The sequence below is a fragment of the Vulpes vulpes genome, chromosome 4 (assembly GCF_048418805.1).
Source record: "Vulpes vulpes isolate BD-2025 chromosome 4, VulVul3, whole genome shotgun sequence".
NCBI lineage: Eukaryota > Metazoa > Chordata > Mammalia > Carnivora > Canidae > Vulpes > Vulpes vulpes.
Genome location: NC_132783.1, coordinates 48500832 through 48520378, shown reverse-complemented (window position 1 = coordinate 48520378; position 19547 = coordinate 48500832). Strand labels below are relative to the sequence as shown.

At 33.0% G+C, this 19547-nt stretch overlaps 1 protein-coding gene across 8 annotated transcripts in view; it reads left to right on the top strand.

Annotated features, from left to right (window-relative positions):
* SMARCAD1 (SNF2 related chromatin remodeling ATPase with DExD box 1) overlaps nt 1-17966 on the top strand; it is a 77385-nt gene extending 59419 nt beyond the window's left edge. For all 8 annotated transcript variants that reach the window (XM_026015598.2, XM_072755648.1, XM_072755649.1 and 5 more), the window contains exons 11-24: nt 370-460; nt 2905-3004; nt 3689-3748; nt 3851-3926; nt 5039-5174; nt 5667-5804; nt 7428-7523; nt 7613-7730; nt 7949-8070; nt 8520-8708; nt 9499-9617; nt 10480-10662; nt 11551-11660; nt 16612-17966. In XM_026015598.2, the coding sequence (XP_025871383.1) occupies nt 370-460; nt 2905-3004; nt 3689-3748; nt 3851-3926; nt 5039-5174; nt 5667-5804; nt 7428-7523; nt 7613-7730; nt 7949-8070; nt 8520-8708; nt 9499-9617; nt 10480-10662; nt 11551-11660; nt 16612-16673 (1600 nt within the window). In that variant the 3' untranslated portion in view covers nt 16674-17966. The remainder of the gene's footprint in view (nt 1-369; nt 461-2904; nt 3005-3688; nt 3749-3850; nt 3927-5038; nt 5175-5666; nt 5805-7427; nt 7524-7612; nt 7731-7948; nt 8071-8519; nt 8709-9498; nt 9618-10479; nt 10663-11550; nt 11661-16611) is intronic.
* Nucleotides 17967-19547: the final 1581 nt, after the last annotated feature.

The following is a 19547-nucleotide window of genomic DNA, read 5'->3' as shown; positions in this document are numbered from 1 at the left end:
TGTGGTTAAAATTCAAATCCATGCAATACCATTTTCAAGTATAAATATTAGGTTAGTAACATGTTACAGTTAATATTCTGATCATTTATGGAATTTGGTGGCATTACATTATGACTGAATATGGAAATTTTTTTATAATTCTTATAGCCAGAAGAAAAATAAATACAAAATAAAATTTGATAAAATAGAAAAAAAGTATTGTGTTTTAGGCTCAATTTCTTAATTAAATATAAATAGCTTCTATAACAGGTTAAAGGTAAGAAAGACTAGGCATAGGTATTTCAGCTTTTGTGTGATTATAAACTTAAACGTCACATCAGAAAACTAAAGAAGTACAAATCCATAATATTTGGTCACTCTCTCTACCAGTTTGTCACTCAAGCCCTATCAGAAGGTTGGTTTGAATTGGCTGGCATTGGTACATAAACATGGACTTAATGGCATTTTGGCAGATGAAATGGTAAGTGGTACTCTATTTCTGATTTGTCGTTAAAAGGCGTTCTTTCTGTCATTTAAAAATAGAAATTTTCCCTTGGCCCCTGTAGTTTACTGTTCTCATTTCAGTATTTTAGTACCCCAATCACCCCTTCTAATTTTCTATTGTTTCTCTTAGCTTTAGCCTCCTCATTGCCTCCCAGAATGAAAAATGGGCTTACTTTCTTTGATTATCAAGTTAATAAATAGGCATTTTAAAAATTAGACTATAGGAAATACAATAAAAATCAAGATCACTACCTACCTCCTTCAAATAAGTATTATTTTGATGTGTCTCTTTTCATATTATTTTCTTCTGCAGGTGTGTGTGTGCACATGTACACATACATATATATACATATGTATAAAATACTAAATGAGATTTTGTTATGTGTGCTTTTCTATAGCTTCTTTTGAAATTTGTAGATACTTTTAAATAAATCTACACATTTATCAGCAACATCATTTCAGCCATTTTACTTTTGTTAGATGCCCCTGAGGTGTTTTTTCTTTTTCTCCATATCACATTTGCTTGAAGCTAAACTAAGGAAGTTCATTACAGCCAGTAGTTCAGGTATTGTCACATAGAAACTTAACCTTTAATCTAACCTTAATGTCCTTCCTCCTTTAAAAGATTTAATAAAAATTGGTCGTGTTCATTGAAGAAAATGTTTATTAAGTACACATAAATTACATTGTATGTAATACATTGTATGTATTATCAAAATAAAAATTAACATAGTTATCCTAGTCTGTAGTTTGCTTCTAGTGATCTTTTGTATTTTAAGACTTCCCACATGTACATCATACTATCCTTATAACAAAGATGCTGTTTATCTGATAGAAAATTAAATAATATATGCAGAATTTCAAAATAGTTATAGAATTAGATATAAAATATAGAACATTACAGTTGTGTAAAGCTGGACATGAGAATCAAATCTGGGTGTGGGGCCCCAGCTTTGCCTTTCATGGGCTGATCCTTACCAAATGATCTAATCTCAGCCAATATTAGAAAAATGTGGTATTATTTGGCATCAAATGAGGTATAATTTGTAAAACTTTTTGTGACCTGTAAAGCACTATATTTATGTTAGTATCTTGCTTGGTTAGTATCTTTATGTTAGTATCCCATAATAAAGACTGGGTGGCTTAAACAACAAATTTATTTCTCAAAGCTGTGGAGGCTGGAAACCTAAGATCAAAGTGTTGGCCAGTTTGGTTTCTCCTGAGGCCTCTCTCCTTCATTTGCAGGTGGACACTTTTCATTGTGTCCTTACTGTGTCCTTTTTCTCTGTATGCACCCATCCCTGATGTCTCATTTTCTTAAGATGAGGATTGGGTTCCCATCCTTGTGATCTCACAACCTTAATTACCTCCTTAAAGGCCCTCTCTCCAAATATAGTCACATCGGGGGGATAGGGCTTTCAACACATAAATTTGGCAGTGAGGGCAATTCAGGTCTTAACAGTTGGTAATGTTTAGCTCCTCCCTAATAGCCTTTAGAAACAAAAAACAAAACAAAACAAAAAAAACCTTCATTGATGTATAATTTATTTGTAGTAAAATGCATAAATGTTCAGCTTCGTGATTTTTTTTTTTAATGTATCTGTGCACCCATGTGACTACCTCCCCAGATCAACATTCCCATCATCCCAGAAAATTCCCTCATGCTCCTTTTCAGTTGTTACCACCACCGTTATTTGGATGCCTAAACCATAGCTTTTTTTTTTTTTTTTTTGAATTTTGAATTTTATATAAATAGAGCCATATACTATATACCTTTTGTTTCTGGTTCATTTGGTGCATGATAAAGTTACTGAGAATCATATGTGTCAGTAGTTTGGTGTTTTATTGGCATGAAGTAGTCCCTAGTATAAATATGCTACAACTTGTTTATCATTCTTCTGTGGAAGGACATTTAAGTCAATTCCAGTGTTTGGCTATCATGATAAAACTACTGTCAACATTCTTTCTCCGGTCTCTTTGTGGACTTATGTTCTCCTATCTCTTGAATATACTCTTAGAAGTGAAATTAGTGGGTAATAGGATGGGCATATGTTCAAATCCAATTAGTCACTAGAACATTGTTCTTAATCTACCCAGTATGTATTAAAATTTGTTTTAACTACCAAACTACCAAAATTATGTCCTTTAAATGCATTGCAAAGCTCTTCCATGTTCATGTGTGTCACTTTTTAACTAGCACTTAGAATACAACCTGCTCGTTAAACTAAGTCATAGTATCATTTGGAGGTTATGATCTGTTTTATCTGTCACTGAGAACTAAGAACATAGTAGAGTTCTTACAGGATTGCATTATGGGGAATCAAAAATAAAATCAGAAATACTATTTTTCCTTTTGTGTTTTCCAGTATTTTTTGTTTGTTTTTAAATTTCATATATTGTCTTTTAAACATTTAATTTTAGGGCCTAGGAAAAACTATTCAAGCCATTGCATTCCTGGCATACCTCTTTCAGGAGGGTAATAAAGGTCCTCATTTGATCGTTGTTCCCGCATCAACTATAGGTTTGTAATACTGTGAACAACCATACTTGACTGTATAGTGTTTTATATAGGGAGAAGGAAAACTGTTATGTGTGATTTCTTAGTTTGTGAAGGTGAATATTAATTCTGTGGTCCTTAACACTTTTTCCCCCTTTTAGTATGTGTATGTATGTGTGTTTGATTGTACCAGACATCTTTTAAAAGAAAATAACTTAAATACAAGTCAGTTATTCAGCTTTTAAATTATTATGGATCAAGGACCATCGATAAGATAATTTGTTTTTCTAATACTTTTAACCAGTTGTTTTAATGAAAAAAAAATTTGAGTAATTTAAGAGAAACAAGTGCTTTTAAATTGTTAATTAAACATTTATTGAATCAGAAACTATACAGTTCATTCCCACTGAAATTGCTCCTTTATTAATTGATTAGATGTAGACTAGTGTAAGTGAATATATGTGTGGACATAATCCAAAAAAACTCTTTAAATTGGAATTTAATCATCACCTGTAAATATAATGGTTAGTTCTCTACCTTTCATTTTCTGCCTCTTCAAAATTATTTTAAACATTAGGAGTAAAAATGTGATTTTTTTTTTTAATCTTGTATTATTTTGCAAAAGAATGATTTCTGTTTAGAACTCATTTCACTGCATACATCTAACCTTTTACAGAAGATGCAAGTAATGCCTCTCTTGTTTCCTAGATAACTGGTTAAGGGAAGTTAATTTATGGTGCCCCACTTTAAAGGTGCTCTGTTACTATGGTAAGAATGTCATTTTGCTTTAATTGGAAATATTTTTAAAATCCTAATACAGTAAAGTACAGTAAATGTAACCAGTATGGGTGTGTTGTTTTTAAATTGTAGGCTCTCAAGAAGAACGTAAACAAATTAGATATAACATCCATAGTAAATATGAAGAATATAATGTAATTGTGACCACGTAAGTATTGAGAAAAAAAATGTTGGAGGGGAGATATTGCATAGTTATCAAATTAAAAAAATATATTTGTAATGTATTAGTAATATGAAGTTGGTGCTAAGAACTATGCAACAAATTAATGGAATGACTTAGGTTAAGAATTCAGGCATTTTTCAGTTTTTTATTAGTATAACAGGTGGCTGGTAGCGCTTATAAAAAGGTTTTGTCCACTTGATTGATAGCATAGTTTGGACTATGCTATCAATAGCATAGTCCAAAGAGAGGACTCTTTGTATTAAAGTAAAATTTAAGATATCCCATCAAAAAGATTTGTAATATTTTAACTCATAAGTGTTAATTATTAATATTAATAATTAGTATTAAATATAGCAGAATCTCACTCTAAATGAAAAAAACGTAGTTAAAATAGGATAGAAAATAAAACTTTGAATAAGTTAGTCATTACTTGGTAGTAACCATTTAGTGTAAATATCTAGCAGAGAATCTAATGCTTTCATGTTGCATTTTTAAATGTAGGTTATTTCAAGCTTCATATTAACTGACAGTATTTAGTTATTATTTCCTTCTGCTGACTTCTGTAGGAGGCTATGATTAAAAGATGAATCCAAAATTCATCTTTTCAACATAAAATGGACTTCATTTTCATATATAGTGTAGTACTGCTAGCTACTATTAACTTTTTTTCTTGGATGTTGTACTCTGCTAGTTTAATACAGTAGAATTATGTTTTTAACAAATATCTTCATTTCATGCCTTCTTTTTCTTGCTTTTGTTCTGAAAATAGAACAGTTAATGAAGCAAAGTGTTTAACAATTGTGGATTACACAAATTGGCTTCTTCCTCATTGTGTAGAAGTTGTCTAATTATAACATTAAAATTTTCCTTTACCTACCCGTTGCAGCTTTTATAACTTGGTTACATGTGACTAAATAATGATTGTATACAAGTGCATCAGAATTTTTTGAACACCTACTATGTCTAGTATCTTTCAGGTACTGGCTATTAGAAATGTATAAATAAAAATAATTTTGCAAAACATGAAGGCTCACTGTGGTCCAGGCTCCTAAAGGGATAGCCTTAGAGAATTTTTTTTTTTCTTTTTTTGGTGACAGGTATAATTGTGCAATCAGCAGTTCTGATGATCGTAGTCTGTTTCGACGGCTAAAACTTAATTACGCGATTTTTGATGAGGGCCATATGCTGAAGAATATGGGCTCCATCCGCTACCAGCACCTAATGACAATTAATGTAAGAGAGTACTTTGTGAATATTTCCAATTATAATGAAGTTTTAGTTATGTTTTAATGTATTAGTACTTTTTTTCTGGGGTCAGTGGACTTTTCTGTAAAGGTCCAGAAAATAAATATTTTATGCTTCATGAGCCATCCTCTGCTACTTGTTTTTTGCTTTTGTTGTTTTGTTTTATAACCCTTTAAAGAAGTGTGTAAAAACCATTAGGTCATGAGCTTCAAATTACCAACCCCTGCTCTATATGATAAACTTTATGAATATCAAGTACAATCTAGGTACCCACTTACAAAATGAAACCATTAATTAGTTTTATACATTGTACCTTAAAATAAAATAGATGATAATTTTTCTAAATTACTAGTCTTTCATCACAGAATGTTACATTATTAATAATGGTTTTAATTTTTTCTTTCCTACTGAAGAATATAGACAAGAAGGACTTGGCTCTTTAAAAAAAAAAAAAAGCTAATCTAAATTTTACTTTCACAGGCAAATAACCGATTGCTGCTCACAGGCACACCTGTACAGAATAATCTCTTAGAACTCATGTCACTGTTGAATTTTGTTATGCCACACATGTTTAGTAGTAGCACCAGTGAAATACGAAGAATGTTTTCTTCTAAGACAGTAAGCATAAATTTGTATTTTCTTCCAAATATGTTACTTTGTGGTTTATATAGGCCATTCTTCTCTTTTGCCTTTTGTCTTTTTTTCTTTTCATAGTGTATATGCATTATCAAATAAATTTAAGTAATTGAGATCCCTATACTTGGATGAACTGGGGAGTCAGCTAAAATACAATGGGAGATAAATTGATGACTTCTGTAATTAGTATCCAGAAGTTTTGGTTTTAATATCCTAAATTTCTGAAATGACAATTTTAAATTAGTGGAGAGCTCAGATCTGTAATAAATGGGGAAAGTTTGGTTATTGCATTTACCTTACAAAAATTAGGTAAATTAGTAGCATTTCTTTATAGGTATACTATAGAACTGGACATAGGTAGAATATCTAGAAAATTCCTGTACTGGGAAATATGTTTTGAAATAAAAATCCATAAATTCAAAGGTAACAATTTTTTAAGTTTTATTGATTGATTTGAGAGCGTGCAAATGTGGTGGGGAGAGGGAGAATCTCAGGCAGGCTCCTGGCTGAGCCCTCGACCTGCAGGCCAGTACCTGAGCCACAGCCTAGAGGCAGACCCTCAACCTACTCTGCCACCCCAGGTACCCCAAACTAACAGTTTCTTACAGTTACACTCAAGAAATCCTATTTCGAAGAAAATCTGAGTAATTTTCTGCATGTTGCTTAGAAAAGGTACAGTACAGGGTACCTGGTTGGCTTAGTGGTTACGCATCTGACTCTTGATTTCAGCTCAGGTCATGATCTTGGGGTCCTGGGATCGAGCCCCATGTCGGGCTCCCAGCTCAGCAGGGAGTCCACTCGAGACTCCCACTCTCCCTCTCTTGCCACTCCCTCCTCTCTCATGAATAAATAAGGCTTTTAAAAAATAAGCATTAAAAAGAAAAAGGACAGTATAGCCTTCAGGCACTTCTAAATTTTCCAGTAAAGCAATGTTTATATAGATTCGTGACTCTCTTTCAAGTCACGTATATTTTGCAAAAATTCTTTATGATATTCTTCCACTGCAAATTAACTGCCTTTTAAACTTCCACTGATGAATTCACTCCCACTTGATGGCCTAGTAAATTATAGAATATGGAGGACTTCTTCACATCTTAGAATGAAATTTCATGTCTTTAATTCTCCAAAGTTAACAAGTCTTGACTAGGAACTATCCCTGTCTTTTAGATCACATATTTTATATCACCTGCACCAGCTTTCTTTTGGGGTCATTTTCTACAAATAAGTTTTCTACTTAACTTTCTTTCTCTTCCCCTTCTCCTCCCCCCCACCCCCCCCTTAAACATACAAAGTACACATACACTTTCGTGAGAGCTTGTCTGGTAATTAGTTATATTTCATTAGTTATGACTTAAACTTCTGAACACCATCCTAGAACATTCAGCTTTATTAGCTCAGCAGAATACATGAAACTTCAAAATATATATGGAGGTTGAAGAAGTAGATTATAGTCCACAGTTGAAATGTGAAATTCTATCCAGAATGAAGTGAGTTTCTGTGGAAAATAACTCATTGTATTGAGGATGACTTTCATGTTATATAATATTGTTACTGTGATCATTAAATGAGTAATTTCTAAAAGGATATGTTCTTTTATTTACTTAGAAATCAGCAGATGAGCAAAGTATATATGAAAAGGAGAGAATAGCACACGCAAAACAAATTATAAAACCATTTATTCTCAGAAGGGTAAAAGAAGAGGTAACTTATCTGCATATTTATTATGATTTTTTTTTAAAGAACTGTTTTCTTTATTTAAATGATCTGCTTGAACTGTTTTCCTTTCTCAGGTTCTCAAGCAGCTACCCCCCAAGAAAGACCAAATTGAATTGTGTGCAATGTCAGAGAAACAGGAGCAACTCTATTTGGGTCTTTTCAACAGATTGAAAAAATCTATCAATAACATGGGTATAATCTGATTTTTACAATTTCATGTGAAAAATAATCCTGTACTGGAGCTACATTTTGTTTAATCATGTTATAGTGGGATTTGCTCAATTTAAAAAATTACTTAGAATTTGAAGAAATAATTTTAAACTATTTGCATTGAGATCTATTTCAGCAAACAGCTGTCAATTTGGGTTTTGTTTGTGTTTTGTTTCTAATGTGTGCCCTTGGAATCACAGAAAAAAGCACAGAAATGTGCAATGTCATGATGCAGTTGAGAAAAATGGCCAATCATCCTTTATTACATCGCCAATATTACACAGCTGAAAAGCTCAAGGAAATGTCTCAGCTTATGCTAAAGGTAAGGATTTTGTAGTATATTAACACTAAGCTTTATTAACACTGTTAAACATAAGGTTAAACTCATTCTCCCTTAGCACTCACCTGTAGTTCTCCTTTATAGTCTTTGTGTTACAAGCAACTATTTTCTTTTTTAAATGTTTTTATATTATTTTAAATTTATTATGGAAAATTTTCAAACGTGCTGCAAGTGGAGAGAATTGTATAATGAAATCCTCTGCCCATTTAATAGTCACCCATTTTTTTACAGTTATCTGGAATGGCATTACTCTCATTACATCTAGACTCTTCCCCAGGATTATTGTGACCCAAATTCTAGACATTATTTCATCTCTAAATATTTTAGGATGTTATCCCTAAAACAATAAAGACTTTTACCCCTTTATTGTACCTAGAAAATAAATATTATATCTTCATTTTGAAGTGTGTACTGTTCTGTTTTGTTTTAAGGAACCTACACATTGTGAGGCTAACCCTGACTTGATCTTTGAGGATATGGAAGTTATGACAGACTTTGAATTACATGTACTTTGTAAACAGTATCGACATATTAATAATTTCCAGTTAGATATGGACTTGATTTTAGATTCTGGAAAATTCCGAGTTTTAGGATGCATCTTATCTGAATTGAAACAGAAGGTAATGAAGAATGCCACTCCTCTTGTGTTTGTGCAGTTAAACTTCTTTAAAATAATTCTGGCATGATTTGACTTTCTTGAAGTTTTAGCCTATGTCTGTTATGCATGTTTCTAGAAATTAGTGATTTGAGCATTTAGGGGATATATTTGGGGATATGTTTTCCTGATTAAGAAAGATAGAAGTTAGTAGAATACATATGTATTGATTTTTTATTTTATTTTATTTTATTTTATTTTAAATTTTATTTATTTGAGAGAGAGAGGGAGAGAGCACAAACTGGGGAGAGAGGCAGAGGGAGAGGGTGGGGGAAAAGGAAACTCCTTGCTGAGCGAGGAGCCTGACGAGGGGCTCAATCCCAGGACCCTGAAGAAATGACCTTAGGCAAGGCAGACGCTTAACTAACTGAGCCACTCAGGTTCTCTCCCCAGGATTGATGATTTTTAAAAAATAATGTTAAATGTCATTATTTCATAAGTGACAATCTGTAAGATTGCCTTAAAATTAGTATTTTGAATATACCATGTTATTTAAGTACTACTACCCATTTATATATGAAATCGCTTAAATTTGTTAGGATCATAATTTAAATAGTACTTCTGTAGTTTTCATTAACTGTCTTTAAAAACCAAAACTGAGAATTAAATTTTAGGTCTGAAGTTAGAAGTTACTTATGTATAACAAGAAATTTACCTTTGCTATGATGATTTGATTTTTATTAAAGAAGCAGTTGATCATTAGATACTTATAATTTTATTTTTCCATGTATCTAATCATATATATTTTTTCACAGGGTGATAGAGTTGTATTATTTAGCCAATTTACCATGATGCTGGATATTCTAGAGGTTCTCTTAAAACATCATCAGCATAGATACCTCAGATTAGATGGGAAGACTCAGATTTCTGAAAGGTTGGTATACTTCACTTTAGTTTCAGAAAATCTCCACCTCCCTTTCAAAGAGTAAGAGTAAATGTTAGAATTTTAAATATATGTAAAAAATTTGATTGAATTCTATTGCTTTGAGTCTTTTGTATGGTTATTTCAAATCATTGCTTTAAGGAAAATTTTCTAAATTTCTGATCTGAATTGTATAGAAATCTATTTTGATATCTGATTAGAATTTATAATGTTTTTCTCCTTTAAAATTCATTCAGAGCCTCGAAGCACCTTACCTTGAAACTTGTTTTAAAATTTGGGGCTTTTCATATTTTAATAGTAATCGAATGAGTTTAGTTTTTTTATTTTTTTTAATTCCCAAAGAGTAAAAGATTGTCTTCAAAAAAGGGGGGAATACTTTTTCTAGTATGTTTAAACTGCATTATATCTTTTAGTTTATTTTTTATCAGCCAAAATGAATCTTTTTTCCTACATTAAAGATAGAAGTCATGCTAAAAGAGAATACACTGCACTAGTTTGATCTTGAGATCTTTAGTTCATCTGGTAGCAAGAGCAGCCACTAACAGATTTCTCAGAAGGCTGAAGATTGAAAAGCCATATGCTAAATTAAGCTAGAAGTCATTCAACAAAGGAGAAAATAACTCTTTAGGACTACTCAAACCTGAATAGTTGAATTAAAGTAAGAATTAGGAGAAAGAGAAATGGTATAGAAAAGAAGTTTGTTAATTGGGAAGGTCTATCAATAAAATAACTGCAGGAAAAGTAACTATATTGCCATTTACATCATCAGGGGTTTTTTCCAAGTAGTGTGATTGTTTTTAGTTTTAGTTATACACATTTTAGTGAAATTTAACCTAATATATTCATTTTATAGGATTCACCTAATTGACGAGTTTAACACCGACATGGATATCTTTGTGTTTCTACTGTCAACAAAAGCTGGTGGACTGGGAATAAACCTAACTTCAGCAAATGTTGTTATACTTCATGATATTGACTGTAACCCTTACAATGACAAACAAGCAGAAGATAGATGCCACAGAGTAGGCCAGACTAAGTAAGTGTTTTGAATTGAAATTTATTTTTAACTAAATGCTAATTTAATTTGTACAGAATAGTAGAATATTGTCTGTCTTTTAGTTAAAGCAAAATAACCACCCACCACCCCCCAAATAGTTCTGCAGCTGATGGAAACAAAATATTATCAATGGTTCAGCCCCTTTGGAAAAAATTAGTTGAAAAGGCTTGTTTGTTAGACCATTTAAGTGCCAGATAGACTTAATAATATGTATACTATTGCTACCCTATTATCCTTTAGGAAATACAGTATTTGAGTTGTAGGTATTTTAGATGAAGGTTCATTTTGACATTGGACCAAAAAGAGGTGCAAATACCTATAAACTCAACTCTGCTATCCATGTAAGTAGCCAATAATCAGTGTCTTCTCTGTGGAATATATTACTGTATTTCTAAAAGAAATTAATAAGAACCAAAGATTTATCTGTACCTAGTATGGCACTAAAACTTCCTGTGTATTCTTTGTGGTTCATCACACTTTCTTTCTTCTCGTACTAATTTAGTGGAACCTGGCAAGCAAAGCATCTTCCTTTTTATTTATATTTTTATTTTTAGTGTTTTTGTTTAGCATGTTCCTTTTAAAAATGGAATACCTATCTGAACCCAGACTGTTTGTTGTAGTAAATTTTACCAGTAATTTTTGGAGTATAGGTATCTTAGATTAGTAAGAAAGGTCATTTAAAAGTTACATATGCTCAGAATATGTCAATCCTAAGTAGTTTGAATAAAAAGCAATTTATAGTTATGGATATATTTGTTATATAATCCAGATTATTCTTACTGAACTCTAAGGTGTTTTATGTAGTTTATATGTATCTAAATAATTTTATATTAAGTAACCAACAGACATATCTTCTTTTTTCTTTAGAGAAGTACTAGTTATAAAACTGATAAGCCAAGGGACAATTGAAGAATCCATGCTAAAAATTAACCAACAGAAATTGAAACTAGAACAAGATATGACCACAGTAGATGAAGGTAAGTTGTTTGTAAGCAGAAACTTCAATATTTATTGATGAAAAAGCATCAAATTAGCAGTAGCAAAAGTTTAGCAAAAATGGGCCAGATCCTTACTGCCATACGGTATAGGAATGTCATGGTAGACGATAAGCGTACCCAATAAGTATTATAATAATTAACATTATTTTGCTAGAATTGATATAAACACTTGATTTTGGAAAATTCTGTCTCTTCCATCCCTTATCTCTTGACACCAAAACATCCCCCAAATAAAATTAGGTCTATAATTTTATACACAATGTTATGATTTACTTAGTATATAAGTAATATATATGAATCCAAAGGATTTAAATACATGGCATAGTATTAATTTATTAAGAACTGCAACATTGATATTAATCTCATTTGACCAGCAAATACTTAATGCACTAGAGTGCAATAAATGCATTTTCTTACTAAAAAATTTAGTAATTTCAGATTGAAGTAGACTGGGTACTAAAGAGAACCCTCTTCATTCCATCTTTTTGAAAGGTATAATTTTTAAAGTTTTATATTTTTAAAAAGATAATACATTCACATAATTCAAGATTCAAAAGATATAAAAAGCAAACAAAAGCCTCCTTCTCACCCTATCATCCAATTTCCCCATAAAAATGGTGACACATTGACTTTTATTAGCATATGACCATTTAGTTTTTGCAGATAGAAGTAAATAAGTATATGTATTCTTTCGCCCTTTTACACAAGTTATCATGCAGTCTTTTACATCTTGCTTTTCTTATTTAATGTTAAATTTAATTGGATACAAGCTGTTTTATCATTATTCTAATAAGGATATTACTAATGTTGGTCATGGTTCATTTCAACTCACCAAACTTCCACTGAATATTTACTATGTCCCAGTATTTTGCTGGGCACTCTGTACTATAAAGAGTTTGGTATATTTTTAATGTCTTTGAGGAGAGAGAGAGATGTTTGGTAAAATTAGTACATGTCCTTCTGTATAGCATTTATTTCAGAGTGCTTCAGGTTGGGTAGGCAGACAATAGAGAAGGTTTGAGTAAGAAGCAACTGCATGATTATAACTTAAATAGTAGGCTTTGTGTGGAGGTGGCAACTTGCCAATTTCACATTATCTAGCAAAAGCAATAGCGTGAATGCATAAGGCCTATTCCACAACACAGCACATTTTCCTCAGTGTTTTGTTAGGGCATCTTTTCAAATTTAGTTAAAACAATTATATACCTATTCTCATTTAGCAGCTGCCACCTATCCAGATATATAGATTTTATTCCAACAGTAAGTCTTTAGATAGAACTATCATAGTTAATTGGGGTTTCAGCAGTTTAATTGTTGGACCCCCTCCCATCTTTAACTATATAGGTTGCTTTTCATGGACTGGTTCATTTCCTCCGAAACAAATTTGTCAATCTTCTGTGAAATACGGATTGTGGGAGATACAGTATATGACTACTGACTCCATTCTTAGAGCTAAGGAGAAGCAGAGGAGGGAGGGCTGTTGCCATATTTACATAGTTAACTCTCCTATTCTCCTATTCCAGTATAGCTTTATTGTCTTCTACTAGCCCCATATCTAGCATTCTTCTGATTCAAACTTTTCAAAGAATAAACCTTCATTTGTGTATCTGGGGTAAATGGCTGGCTCTGTTGGGCAGGCTTTAGATGTTCTATTCTTCAACCTGTTTTAGCTCTGTATGTTTCCTATCCTTTAGGAACCATGCATTACCTCCGTGTGTTGAGTTTGGGGGTGGGGGCACAGGCTGGGGGGAAGAATAGTGAGATTCTAAGTGTGAAGTACCTTGCGTTTTCTACCTGTGCACACTTAAGTTTTTGCTTTGTCCATTCTGCTAAAGTCAGCCTCCATTCTTCCATTTGCTTTTCATCTTCCAAAATTTGTTGACAGCTTTCTTCACTGTTGTCTTTTTCTTCTGTTTTTTCTCTTTTTTCTCTTTCTGTTCTCTTTTTCTTCTGTATAGTGCCCCTGATTTCTTTTTTCCATGGCATTTTAATGGTATTTCAGATGAGACCGGTGTATATCCAGTCATGTCTAGTCATACTTCATGTAAATTATTTGTACTTCTATAAATTTGTTTAGTCTAAAATTTTACCTGTTCACATCAAGTGTTTCTTAAATTGGCAGCTTATTTCAACTATGCTTTTAGGCTGTAACCTTTAAAGTGTTTAATTATAAAGAATCGTTCCCCCATTTATCACTCTTTCTGTAGGAAATTTTCCTCTTGTTATAGCTATTTGTATATCAGTTTTTTCCAGTATGTGTTTTACTTGGTAGGCTAAGGGTACAGTGATGTTGTTATTTTCTTAACTATAATGATTTTGTCATCTTTGCTTCTGGTTTCATTTAAATAATTTGACACTGACCTAATGAAAGTACATGTACCCTTTTCATCTCTCATGGTGAGGTTCTTTACCACTGTAAACAAAAAGTATATTTGTAATTGAGTGTCTCTGTGCTTTCTTGTTAACAATCTGTATGCCCCCATTTCCACGAAACTATGAAAGATAAATACCATGATTCCTCTCAAATGCTTGTCAGACTTTTGTGTCTCTAGAATTTTCCTTAGTGGTTTTCAGAGTGCAGTCTCTGGACCAATAGCAACAATATCACCTGGGAAATTGCCTTGAAATGCAAATTCCAAGCCCACTTCCATCCCTACTGAGTCAGAAATTGTGAATGGATTTCAGTAATCTGCTTGGCGTTCTGATACATGCTAAATTTAGCCAGAGAACCATTGCTTTAGAATAAGGATTCTGGTTTGGGTGTGTTATTTTTCTTTAATCTCTTAATAAATTTTCTACCTTTTAAAACTTTTACTTTTTTTTTGTCTTTTTTTTTTTTAAGATTTATTTATTTCTTTATTCAGAGAGAGAGAGAGAGAGGGGCAGAGACACAGGCAGAGGAAGAAGCAGGCTCCATGCAGGAAGCCGATGTGGGACTCGATCCCAGGTCTCCAGATCACAACCCAGGCTGCAGGCGGCGCTAAACCGCTGCGCCACCGGGGCTGCCCCTTTTAAAACTTTTAATATGGAAATTTTCATGCAAAAATGTTGAAAATGTGAGTTTAGCAGTTACAAACATTTTGCGTCATCTACCTTTTTTCCCTCATGAACCATTTCAGTGAGTTGTAGACATGGCAGGTCATTCTGAATATTTCAGCATTCTCTCTAAGTTGTCACAATACCACTATTATATCCAAGAAAATTAACAGTAATTTCAAAATATTGTCATATATTTTTCCCAATTATGCCATGTCTTTTATATCTTAAAAAAAAAAAGACAAGGTCCAGAGTTCACACATTGCATCTTATTGCATTATATCTTTGGTATCTTCAAACTTAGAAGAGTCTCCTCATCCCTATTCCTTCTTTCCACCTCTCCCTTCATTCCCAGAATACTAAATTTTGTACAGTCTTTTTTTGTCTTGTACTTTGGCATTCTTGTTGTCTTCTGGATCTGTCTGGTTATTCGGTCAGTTAATTTAGGACGAGTTTCAATTTAGATTTCATTGGCTATTAAGTCTATGGATGAACCTCAAGGCAAAGATGGCAGCAAACTCCTTGAGAGTTTATAAGTTTATGGAATAGTCTGTTTCTGTGCATATGCTTTTTACTGAAAGGAGAAGAGTAAATAAAAGTACTCCTAATTTTAGATTATAATGGGTATGTATGGGTGACAGAGAAAAGTGATTAATTTGACTATATTTTAGCCACATCTAACTTATAAAATTATTCATTGCTATCAATGTACAAATACTTATGAATTGCCAACTATATCATTGTCACTATAAACTAATAAATCAGTTTGTCTAAAAACCGTGTAAGTGATTAATTGAATTAATCAAGGATACCTAGATTCTACATCACTTTGATAAAAGTTGTTTTCCCAATTTAGAAAATCCTGGGAGTGCCTGGGTCGCTCATTTGGTTGAGTGTCTGGCTCTTGATTTTAGCTCAGGTCATGATCTCATGGGTTGTGATATCAAGCCCTATGTCAGGTTCCATGTGCAGTGGGGAGTCTATTTGAGATTCTCTCTCTACCTCCCCTTACTTGGGCATGCACACACTCTTTCTTTCATTCTTTCTTGCTCTCAAATCTTAAAAAAAAAAAAAAAGCCAGATGCTTCCTGCATAAGTGTCTAGATACTAGAGTCTCATTTAATTGAAATATGAGGGAAGCATTGGAGAAGTTTATTTGCAGTGGGCAGTTTAATCTTCAACCAGTATTCCATTGTCCCAGTTTTGTTTAGATGTGCTAATCAAGTCTAAATCAGTGCTTGCATCTTTGGATTAAAAATAAGGGTGTAGAGAATGATTTGTTTTCAGTATTCAGTTTGTTACATTAACTGTTCGTATCAGGTAAACCTGAGTAGTAAATACTGTGTGCTATATGAATAGAATATGATCCAAATTAATATGGGTATCTGTATGTATGTCAGCTCAGAAACCTAGCCTCTAGATTACTGTGCTGTCAATATGAACATGAACATAGTAGAGGAAGTATCCCTAAATATATGTAGGGGTTTGTGAAGGGTTTTTATTTGTTTTGGGGTGGGATTTATTTATTTATTTATTTATTTATTTATTTATTTATTTATTTATTTATTTATTTATTTTAGAGAGCATGCACGGTGGGTGGAGGGAGCAGAGGAAGAGGGAGAGAGAGACTTAAGTAGATTCTGCACTAAGTGGTGGAGTCCCACTCAGGGTTCAATCTCAGGACCCTGAGATTTGACCTGACCCAGCAGCCAGAGTCAACTGCTTTAACCAACTGCACCATGCACCACCCAGGTGCCCCTTGAACATTTTTAACAATGAGTGACACTGCAGCAAACTGAGCCTTGAAAGATGATTAGAAATTCGCCAAAGGGAGAGAAAATATATTTCGTAAAATATTTGTGTTAAACTTTTAATGCCCCTTTCTGACCTGCAGGTGACGAAGGGACTATGCCAGCAGATATAGCCACGTTACTAAAAACGTCAATGGGCCTGTGAAATTAAGAATTGTGAATTCCTAATTGATGAGGAAATATCAACTTGGTGCACTCAAGGACATTTACATTATGATGACCATGGGGTTTACGAACATTTATAACTTTTTATAATTTCCATATTACATTTCTCATAGTATGGACAACTTTTTTGCCACTAACTGAATTCTCCAGATGCTTACATGTGAAATTTCAAAAAAAAAAAAAAAAAAATCCACAAATATGTAGTCCTGAAGATGTTGAATAATCATTTTACAAAACAGTTTTCTGAATGGGGATTAGTTGGTGATTGTTTGTAACAAATATGCTAATGCTTTAGAAATGTCAGTATTTTTGTAATTATTTCTACCTCCAAATATATATATATTGTCTTTCACTGGATAATGTGTGTAGATTTTTACATGTGCCTTATTTGACAATGCTTATGTCTTGTTTTTCCTTGTCTCATTTGAAGTTCTTTTTTTGTTCGTTTAAAGGATGCAGCTGTATAGATTATATAGCTTTCATTTTATTGCTATTTGAAGCAGATGTTCACCACTGTCAACAAGAACTCAACCTGAATTTAAAGGTGGCATTCCATATACTAACACCCCCAGGTCCTTCCAAGTATTTCTGTTAAAACAAATTTGTTTGGCTAGGCACTAAGTTGTTTTCCAGTGAATAGTAACAAAGAAGCCCTTATCTTGCTCCATGGGTTAATTCCTTCTGTTCATTTCCCAACTGCACTAATTGTGCTTATTACTCTGCCTATTGTTGTGCATGTTTTCATTGATTTCCCTCTCCTGGCTTTTGCTTCTCTTGAAACTGTTGCCCAGTCACTTCTGCTCCATTTCTCTTTACTCTTTAAATAGTAGTTTATTCCTGCCATGTCTCCACATATCAGCAAAGCGTGGGTGACATTTGTCTACCCTGGCAGAAGAGATTAACAGGCTATTTCACTTCAAAGCTGACTGAATGTGACTTCATATTAAGGCAGCATTAGATACTGCATGGAAATAGGTCATTAAACACTTCTCAAAATCTAATTTATCAGTTTCCAGAATTTCCAGTATGGGACCTCCTGAAGAGAGAGCCATTGTTCAATTCCAATTCAGTGTGGGTAACAAAGTGAAATTTAGAAGAAGTAAAGTTGTCTATTTGATATTTAACTCTTTATAAATCTTTCTTTAAATTTTTGCCTGTCAGTCTATCTTGCTGTTTTTATTATACATCAGTTTCTTTGTATAACTTGTGAGTTTCATGTGTTTTGTTTCTATTATGTAAATATCATTATAAATAAACTTATTTATAAATCACAGACTTGTTAATTTTGGAGATTGTACTTTCCAGGCATCTTGATTTGCTAAGATGCTAACGTAATAGAATCCTCTGGAGTTAGAAGGGTAATGAAGTTCGCAAAGCAATTTTCAGGTATAGACTTGAAAACTCATGATTCAGTAGATTTAGCCAATCTTGAAGGTATAGTGAATATAATCGATATATTTTAGTATAACAGGGCTGGAAGGAATCTGCAAATATTACTACCTCCTCCTACGTCACAGGACCCAAATCACTTAGGTTGTTGGAAATACTACCTTTTAAAATCTCATAATGGATTTCTCATAACTTTTCTGTGTGAATGTCTTCGGTGGTAGGCTATTTCTTTTGTTGTTATTAAGTCCATAATATCTTTGATGAGATGTAGTTGGGTTCTCCCTGTAATGCTCTATTATGTCTTGGGCTTAATAAAAATATTTGTGATCATAAATGGTATCCTCACACCCTTTTTAATAGTTTCTAACACTTCCCTTTATCCTTAAAAATATAATATTGACCACAAATGAGATTATTTGTGCTTAGTATTGCCTATTTCTCAATAAACTGGAATTTATTACTTAGGATGTATTCCTACTAGTTCATTCATTGGACTGATGTCCATGTGAACATTATAATCCATTACCAGTAAAGAACATGCAAAGCCATAGTTGTTGGAATATCATCTTGACCAACTGAAGCAACTTTTATTTTTTATTTTTTATTTTTTAAGATTTTTATTTACTTAATCACGAGAGACAGAGAGAGGCAGAGACAGAAGCAAGCTCCCTCCAGGGAGCTTGATGAGGGACTCGATCCCAGGGTCCCGGGATCACACCCTGAGCCGAAGCAGACGCTCAGCCACTGTGCCACCCGGTGCCCTGACAACTTTTATTTTTTAATGCAACAGCAGAAGACATATGCTTTATGTGTTTTTGTAGCTCTATTCCTGATCCCATAGACTATATACATGTATACACATACACATACGCATACATACATACATACATACATTTATATATGCACACAAAGATAATTTTATACCAACAGATATTTATATTGCAGCATTAACTACTGTTGTTTCTAATTCTTGGTGTTACTGTATTGAGGTTAGAGAGGAGTATTCAGAGATTTGGTTTCCATTTGCATGACCCTAAGCAAGACACTTAAACATCCATAAAAATTAAAGAACTGATTCTTTTAAGTCTTTTCTTCCCCAAATATGTTTTTTTCGGATTACAATCTGCAGCTCTGATTCATTTAAATTCTCTTATACTCAGTCACTCAGCAAGGAGCCATTTAACTTGGGTACAGGATGGGATAATGGGATGTGTTGCCCCTTCAGTGAAAAAAAGATGATTTAAAGGTTAATGATGATGCTGTGAGTGAAATGAAGTATTTCCTTATGAAACCTGCTGTGGTTGCATTTTATATTTGAATTGTGATTTATGAAAACAAGTGGGACTGATCTTACTGTGAATATTCATGTTAGGTAAGCATTGTAGTTCTCACTAAATTCTATTTTCATTAAAGCTTGTGAGTATGAACATGCATAAGAGAAAAGTTACTACCTTCACTATCTAGA